Source organism: Rhinopithecus bieti, unplaced genomic scaffold (assembly GCF_001698545.2).
Source record: "Rhinopithecus bieti isolate Rb0 unplaced genomic scaffold, ASM169854v2 scaffold_2272, whole genome shotgun sequence".
Taxonomy (NCBI): Eukaryota; Metazoa; Chordata; class Mammalia; order Primates; family Cercopithecidae; genus Rhinopithecus; species Rhinopithecus bieti.
Window position 1 is genome coordinate 1,885,946 of NW_016804163.1, and position 9,270 is coordinate 1,895,215.

At 33.8% G+C, this 9,270-nt stretch overlaps 1 protein-coding gene across 4 annotated transcripts in view; it reads left to right on the plus strand.

Moving 5' to 3' along the window:
- The window catches only part of TMX3 (thioredoxin related transmembrane protein 3), a 45,328-nt gene extending 36,611 nt beyond the window's left edge, over positions 1 to 8,717 (plus strand). For 2 of the 4 annotated variants that reach the window (XM_017867085.1, XM_017867084.1), the window contains 3 exons: positions 1,370 to 1,499; positions 2,955 to 3,023; positions 5,243 to 7,695. In XM_017867085.1, coding sequence (XP_017722574.1) covers positions 1,370 to 1,499; positions 2,955 to 3,023; positions 5,243 to 5,503 — 460 coding nt within the window. In that variant the 3' untranslated portion in view covers positions 5,504 to 7,695. Of the gene's footprint in view, positions 1 to 1,369; positions 1,500 to 2,954; positions 3,024 to 5,242 lie in introns of all 4 variants that reach the window. The other 2 variants (XM_017867083.1, XM_017867086.1) reach the window with 2 other exon arrangements.
- The last annotated feature ends 553 nt before the right edge of the window (positions 8,718 to 9,270 follow it).

A 9,270-nucleotide genomic window follows, 5' to 3' on the forward strand; every position in this document is an offset into this window, starting at 1 on the left:
GAAAATGTGCAATTTTAAAATTTTATCTGTTTAAAATTATGTAAAGACTTAAATAGAAAATGTTTAGCATTCAAAACTAATTGTTCTAGAATTTATTTTAGTAGACTAAATTCGTAGGAAAATACACAGTTTTAAAATAATTTTTATCTAAAATTATGATATAAAGATTTAATTTGCCACTTCCCAAGACTGATATTAGAAAACATTTACCAAACCCTGTACTGAATTAATAAATTTGAAACAAGAACCCACTCTATTCAGTGAACATTTAGTGAGTATTTACTGTATGTTGTACACTGTTAGACACTGTTGATGGAAAAATGAATAGAGTCCCTGTCTTCAAATGCTTATAGTCCACTGGATAAGACCACAAATGTTAATTACAGAACTGTATGAAAAGATCTATGTAGGACAGGGCTCTGGAACATAGAGACACTTTCCCGTCCTCAACCCCCCGCCTCCCCGCCACACACACACACACCTGCACCCAGTGCACACTAAGGTGGAAGGGCTCAAGAAATGTTTTCTGGAAGAGGCAATAATTAAGAAAAGTCTAAAGAGTGAGAAGTTAGGCAGAACATGATAGCAAGTATGACAGGGCTTAGGAGAGGGCTACAGAAATAAGCTAGCCTCTAAATGAAGATGGAGAAATCTCACTAGAGACACACTAACTCTTAGCCGCATTGAGGGCCCAGTGGAAGTTCAACAACATGATGCTGTTGTTTTGGTTTTCTCTCGCTTTGCTTAGTGTCATAGATGTAGCAAATGCCTTCATTTGTTATTGCAATATATTAGATTATTTTGGTGTTTTCTATCTTCTAAGTAAGAACACTGAGCGAGGAAGGGGGTGAACTTAAAAATCCGAGGTAACATTCATCATTTTCAGCTAAAATCTTGAAATATAATTAGCATCACCTTACTACATTTATTATCCCTCTCATTTCAGTAAGAACTTAAGAGGATTTGCCAAAGATTAAAGTACCAGATGTAGGATATAATGAAGAATCAAGACAAAGTATCTATACAATTATTAAAGGGACTGTTGACCCTTGAACAACATAAGTTTGAATTGTGCAGATCCACCCATAGGAATTTTTTTTCAATACATGTATTGTAAAATTTTTTGAGATTTTGATAATTTGAAAAGACTTAAAGATGAATTGCATATCCTAGAAATACCAAAAAAAATTAAGAAAAGTTATGTCATGAATGCATAAAATAAATACTAGGTGTGTTTGATCATTTTCTATCATAAAATACGCACAGATTTATTAAATATCTTCTGTAATTATAGCTACCGAGATATACATGAATATCAGAATACTTTGCTGTGTTTAATGTGTGTTTTGATTTGTTTTTATATTTTCAGTGAATTGACAGTCCCAACTGTAGTTGTACTGAATACTTCAAACCAACAATATTTCTTGCTAGATAGACAGATTAAGAATGTTGAAGACATGGTCCAGTTTATTAATAACATTTTGGATGGCACAGTAGAAGTAAGTTGTTCACTTCTGTTTCAAAGGGATGATGGACAGGGGTTAGAGGAGAAACTAGTTCATTTCTTTACTTCTGATTCTGAAAAGAATAGTTGGCCATCACCCAGAGTAGAGGGCTGGACCTCCATACGTTGCTTCTGTCCAATTATAGGCAGAGTAGAGTTACATTCTCCCAGATACAGAAGGTTCTTCTATGGCAGAGGTTGCTAAAAGATGGAAATGTCCTTTTAGGGGTTATTTGGAGGGTATTTTTGGTTGTCACGGTGATGGGGAGATGCTGTTGGCATTTAAGGTTGAGGGCTAGGGATGCTAGGAGGTCTGCATTGTGTGGGGTAATCTTAATAGTGAACTTACCTGTCTCTTAGTATGTTTGTAGGTCCAAAAGTACAGTTGGATTAAGTTGTTAGGACTGGTTTTCTAAGAAAATCTGCAAATAAGATCACGATTTCTCAAGAAATGAGGAAATTTATTGAGAGTAAAAGCTCCCATAGAGAGTTCTAGACTTAATCCTATAAAATATTTCTCAGAAATAAGTGAATGGATAGTCTTAATTTTATATTTTTTTCCTATAAACTTTAACTGCAGTGTTTTTCAAACTGTGAATTGCAACCTGTATTAGAAAGTCATGAAACCACTGCAAGTCACAACCAGGTTGTGACCAGCATGCATCTTAATTCAATAGACTAGAATAAAATTTAGAAGAAAGAGCCTTCATTTTTTGTGTGTGTGTGAAATTTAATTATTATTTTTTGAGAGTTGTTTCAGTTTTACACAAACTTTATATAAAATTTGCTCACAGAATAACAAACATTACTTTCGGTCAAGGTGAAGAAGTTTGAAAACACTCTTAATCAAATAGAGTATTTTTGAAAATAATTTGTTGAAATGAAACTCACTTATATAATCAGCCTTTTATTTTTAAGTTAGTGGAATGCAACTCAGACTGTTTAACAACAGATTTTATTGTCTCATAGAGCTTGGAAATTTGAAAAATGAGCCAGATTGCAGATATGGCCGAATACAGGATTTGATTGATTTTCATCAGGAATTTTTCTCTCTCTTCCTTTCAGCACTTTCATCCTCAGGGAGCCTCTCCCTGCACAGTAGCAAATGTATCCTGCAGCTCTGGTTTTGCAGTCCCAGCTAAACTCAAAAGCTGGTTAGGCTGTACTCAGGGGTGGGTCAGCTTCAGCCAAGCTACGTGGGTTATGAATAGAGGAGGAGGAATGTTTTAGAGTAGAATCAGAGTGAATTAACACAAGCAGGCAGGAGGAATGCTGGACATGAAACAGACAAAAAACAACAACAGTACATGTTTACCACATGGCCTTTCAGGTGATTATGTAATATTTTGGAGTCAACCATTTGGCCTGCAATGATTACAAGGTTATGTAACACCAAATAAATGAAGTAATAGTACTTAAGTAATTTATTTTTCTTTTCCTTTGTTTGAAGGCCCAAGGAGGTGATAGCATTTTGCAGAGATTGAAAAGAATAGTATTTGATGCCAAATCTACTATTGTGGTAAGTTGTGACAGTTTATGTCATTGATAATGAAGAAGATACAGGTTCTTTATGTCTAGCTGTGTTAAAAATCTGAATTTGAAAAGATTAGGTCAAAATATGTCTTTTTAATTTGCAGGATATGACTAGTCAGTGTTTAAGAAAATATATTCATTAGGTGGAAATTGTTTGTAATTATATGATTGATGAGTTAAAACTAAAATTCAGAATCAATTAACTTGATAATATAACTTAAAAGATTTTATTTCTGCAACCTACCGTGTAAACTTTTTACTTAGTAATTTCCATGATTTGTTGAAAGTGTAGATAATAGGAAATTTTAGTTCCATTACGTGCTGTCTTCTGTAAATTGGTCATTTTTCTTGAAGAAAACGATGTGTGCTGGGAAGTCACTTTTTATTTTGCAGGAGTCAAAATAAAATTTTAGATCTTAAAGTTTTAAACATCCCTGTTAATTCTGTACTTTTCCCTAGTTGATAAATAATTAAGATCATTTACAGATGTTTTCCTTCTTCCCTGTTTCTCTCCTTCCTTTTTTTTTTTTTTTGTTTTAATCTTTTTATAGAAGACTTTAAATGTGGAATTAAAATATGATGGATCAAATCCTTTCTAACAGTGTTTACTTTCATTTGTTTGTCCCAGTTTATTCACAGTTGTTATATGTAAGTAGAATATCAACAGTGGTAGATGAATTGACATGTCTGCCCCTAATTACCTGTCTCTCTTACTTTCTAAATATATTTCCTTGACTTTCTTCACTGTCACCTCGCACCTGATTATTTCTGCCATTCTAATTTCCTCTTCCTTTCACACTATCAAACTAATTAGATCAGTTGATGCATTTCCCCTGGATTTCTTTGAAGCATCCCTTCCTTAATATTCTCCTTTCCATGCTGCTGTGAGTATCACTACTCCCCTGCTCCTGCCCCATCTCTCCAGTCAGTGTTTCTCAGCATCCCTTTCCTCTCTTTCCCCTTTGCAGTCCTTTTAAGAAATTGTTCTTCCTCTGCCAGCTTTAACTGTCAATCAACTTGAGAGTGGAGGAATTCCTAAATTTGTTTGAGCCCTAAACTTAGTTCCTGTTGTCCTTCTTGAGCTATTACATGGGCATTTTCATTCATTGTGGCCCAAAGCAATCATGAAAATATAGCTAACATTTATTGGTTAGAAGTAAATTCTGGGAGTCTTTGTTTTTTTTTCCTTGCATAGTATCCTTCAGTTTGTTGTATTTTCCTGTTGCCACAAGCATGGATTGGGCCCTAATCACATTCTGTCTAGCTGCTGCTCTCTCTCACTTGGTTTCCATACTTCCACTTGCCCAGTCTCCAATCTATATTGTATTCCACTACACAATTAATATTACTAAAATAATCGATTTTGATCACTTTCCTTCCCTTTTCCAGGGGTGTACATCAGAATACTCTGTCCATCTGAAGTATTTTCCTCATTGGTTTTTGAATATTAGCTTTTGCTAATGCAAATTGCCTGGTGCTCACCCTGTCCCATATCCTGCCTCCTTCTCACTCATCCTTAAATTCCTACCTAAAACACATCTTTATTCTGTGAAACTTTCTTTTCTTACCTCAATTCAAAGTGATCTTTTTCTTCTCTGAACTTGTCTATGTTCTCAAGTTATCGTTGCAATTCATGCAGTATATTCTAGTTGAAAACCCTATTCATTAAAATTACTCTTACTTTTCTGGGAGCTATGAACACAGTATGTAAATTGAGGGAAATTAGTCAATGAAGCTTTACTGCTAACCAGGTAAGTAAAAATATTAAAAATGTCACGTGAAGAGAGTATGTGTGTACCCTCTTTGTGGTAAATAACGCAGCCTTCTCCATAAGCAGATTCCTGTAGTTCGGGAAACAACTCTAAAGCTGCTGGTTGCACATAGTAAGCATCTTAAAGAGACCTTTGTGGTTAGTGTGAGAAAAATCAGTGTCTTTAGGAAAGGCTATAGAATATTTGATGCCTTTTTCTCCTGCTGATAGCTGGTTCTACACACACATGCGTATGTATGTGCGTATAGAAATTATATCTCTTAACAGTGTCTTTAACGTGGTAGTTACTGCTGAAATTACTGACTTTGATTCATTGGAACTAAGAACAAGTTGAATAGCAACAAGAGAAATCTATAGTGGTTTCAAGTTCATGTCATGCTTTATATATCAGAATTACATATGAAGGGAACTGAGTTTTAATTCTCTTTCCACAGTCTATATTCAAGAGCTCACCACTGATGGGCTGCTTTCTCTTTGGCCTGCCACTGGGTGTCATCAGTATCATGTGCTATGGAATCTACACAGCCGACACAGATGGAGGTTATATAGAAGAACGATATGAAGTGTCTAAAAGTGAAAATGAAAACCAAGAACAGATAGAAGAGAGCAAAGAACAGCAGGAGCCAAGCAGTGCAGAATCTGTAGTGCCTACAGTGCAGGAGCCCAAGGATGTATTAGAAAAGAAGAAAGATTGAGACTTGATTACTATAAAATATTTGATAGGACTTCAAATTATTAAAGAGTCTATTTATTGAATTTAGACATTTAATCATGATCTTTACAGAAAAGAACATGTTATTTGTATTTTGCTAATATCAACTGCATGGATTAAAGTAGTCCCTCTATACATGGGGAAGTGTTTGGAGCAAAGAGATGAACGGTTTGTCTGAAACAAACACAGAGCACTCCATCAAAATTTACCTGAGATTTGTGATTAGAACAGATCAGTTCTATTTGCATGTTTCTCTATCTGAATATTCTGTGACAAAAAGTTAAGATTCTTGGGCAGAATATTTAAATTGGTGAGTCAGGTAGAAGATACATGTGTGATATAGAAAAGTAATGCCTCCCCTGCTGCCATTCATTTCCCTCATATATTTTGGACAATATTTATATGGACAAAAGTAAGTCTTTAAAATTTAGGCACTTTAAGGAGAATTAATAACTTTTTCCATGTATCAAGATTATGAGTTTAAAAATAATGTGGTTTTATATAGCATAGTGATTTTATTTTGTTAGTTATTTTAAAGGAGAAGAAATGTTACTTTTAACTTTATACTCAGTTGCTTTATCATAAAATTTTCATATGGACCTAGATAATGGGAAAAAAAGTCTTGTGATTGACTTTCACAAAATGAACAGGGTTTACTGAGAGTAGAGGTTTCAACCCATTCCTTGGATTACTCTTAATGGGTATTTCATCTGTCATTGTAGGTTGGGAAGGGTCTCTATGAATCCTACCCTGCTTTAGCCAGAACAGCCTAGTATTTTATTTCTATTTTATATATTGAGATTTCTTCTAACATTTCCTTTGATAAAAATCTGCTTTTTGAAAAGTAGTATGTATCATATTTTTATGTTTACAGTGTGTTAACTTTATGGTAACTTATACTCCAGAATACCTATGTTTGTACCCACAGAAACGTAAAGTTTATTGACACATCTATTATGTAATGCTGTAGACCTGTCCGTGTCTGTTTCATAATGAATAATGAGTGACATCAGCATGTCCAGTGACAAGTCACATCCAGTGGAAAAAAGATCAGCTGGTTACCTTCTCCATTTTCTTAGTTCTGTCACCCATTTCATCAGGTGACCTCTCATCTTCTGTAAACTAATACAGGAATTCTATCCAAAGCAATGTCTAAAAACCCTTTTTTTTTTAAAGTAACAGTTTGGTTTGTTTATTGTAGATAAATTATTTTTGAAGCCTTCATTTTAGCTAAGTTTAGAATTTATGTTAGGCAACTAAGATTTGAGTGGCTATTCATTGAGTAATTTTCCACTATAAAGAATTTTATTGAACATTTATTTAAAAATATGTAACTCATGGTCAAAAAATATGTGATTCATGGTCCCGACACGAAGTTGTTTAGCAATTTAGTCATCAAGGGCAGCCTTCTGTTGTTTCTAATGCCATACTAATCAAGACTGTATGGACGCTTGTATCTTAATTACCGAGGAATTACTAGTAATTGTTTTATCCATGTACTCTCTTAGTATTTAATAATTAAATACCTATTCTTAGTGTTTGACACTCCATATTTCTTTTTTTTTGGAAATGAAGCAAATATGCAGTCCAAAATTCAGGAACTACTAGAGTGAAATGCTATTAAGTGGAAACTGGAGATAATTGCTGTTAATTTAACAAGTAGATTCTTCTCCAAAGAATAATGAGTGATTCTTGGGAAGATAAATTTTAGCGTTCCCAATAGTCAAGCTTGTTTTGTAGTAGTGAAAAGCTTAGATGCGTATGGACGCCTCATTTGAAACTCAGCCTAGTAAGGAAGTGAAAACTTAGCAGTCAGTGACATGAGGAAATAGTTATAGAAAATGTCATTGAATTTTTTCATATTTATAGTTAGTCATCTGCATATTTTTGTCTTGTTGATCATTACCTGTAAATGAAAGACCTTAATAGGAAAAAAAAAAAAAAAGAGTAAAGCTCAGTGTGAATGCAAACATCCAGTGATCTTCCTTTGTATTCTGTGATGTTCTTTATAAATGAATGCCTCAGTTCTCTGCTACCCTTTTCACAGCTTTGTACTGTTGCCTTATATTTTGTTTGTGCTTTTAAAGTGTGTCTATTGGGAAAACAAAATGTGCAGGTGGTTTGTAAGTGAATAATTTTATTTCTTTTGTGTTAAAATTTTGCTTTTTTTTTCTACTTTGGGAGATGTTTATTTACATTGTCAGACTACTCACAAAACAGATTTTAAAATTTGTTTGCTCGTGTGCTTTTCCCTTCAATGTGATATCAGAGATTACCATGAATGTTAGCTTCATTCCATGAAAAATTACTTCCATGTAAAGATAGGTCTCTTAGTAAGTGAATCTAGTGGAAGAACATAGGTATCATTCTAATTCCATGATGAATTTTGTCATGATTCTGTGTGAATAACGGGGTCCTTCAGGAAGTTGGAGCTTTTAAGTGCAGTGAAGTTCTCTTTATAACTTCTAAATTCAGGATTCTAGATCCTTGCTTTTGCAGAATTTGGTGCTCAGATAATATTTAAGGATATTTCAGCGAGACAAAATGCATGTTTTTATCAAGTACCCTGTGCACCGCATTATATCTGGCAAGTCTTTTTGTTTCATTATGTGCGTCAGTATTTTTCTCAGCTACTATTACCTGAAGCTTGTTTAACGTGTATTAGACCTAGAATTTTCATTTTCTTTCTCACATAGTTGCTTCCTGGTATCTGATTGAGAAATAACATTAAAATGCCAAATACCTGGGGATTTAAGGAAGGGTCTCTATGAGTAGGTAAATTAGTAGTAGTGTTTTGTTCAGTGGATTTTGTTAGTGACTTTTTTTTGTGTTTTGCTTTGGGGCCTTTTATTTTGGTGTTGTAAAAGTAACAAATATTTTCATCGTTGCTTCATATGACATGGAGTTAGGACAGGGAAAATCGTTCGACTGTTCTTATGCATTAAGATATCAAATAAACCAGTGTGGGATATTAAGACTATCAATTGGTGGGATTAGGCTTGCCATTTTATTTTATAAATATATATTTTTTCTGAATGTGTCTTGAGTCCAAGAGTGGGCAAAAAATAATTTTCTACTTTGGACTAATCTATAGAGGTTTTGAAAGTCTGCATTACTAACTTGTTGAATTCATGATACTCTGCCTATGGCACAAACTGTAAACCTTTGTTTTCTAAAATAAAGTAATTGAAAACCTGTAATTGTTAATTTTACTGTGTATCCTGGTTGTTTGCAGTAAGAATAGCTCTGCGTTCAAAGACAACAGCTATGGCTGTATCTTCCAGAAAGTGTTTCCTTTTATTAAAATTATAAGTTTTAAGTATAGAAACATAGAATTTTAGAGATGAGAGAGATCAGATTGCAGTCTCATTCTACTGTATTACAAATAAAGAACCTGATATTCATAGGTTTGATATAGTTTGTATTTGGCAAACCTGATAAAGTATTTTTTCCAAAAGCATATATTACAGTTTATTTTGAGAAGAATTTCAGTCCTTAAATCAACTGCCAAATTATCTTTGACACCACACAACTACAGTTAAAACCTCAAGTTTTAAAAAATTTTGTTTTAAACAGTATCAGGTATATTAGGAAAAAAAGGCGTTATACAAACGTTAATTTTAAAAATAATTTCATATATATATATATATATTTTTAACAAGGACATCTCTTTTAATTAGAGTGACTGGCACAGGAATAACAGCCCAAAATATGGACCCACAAACCTGTGAATTTGCAGACCGGCTGGTT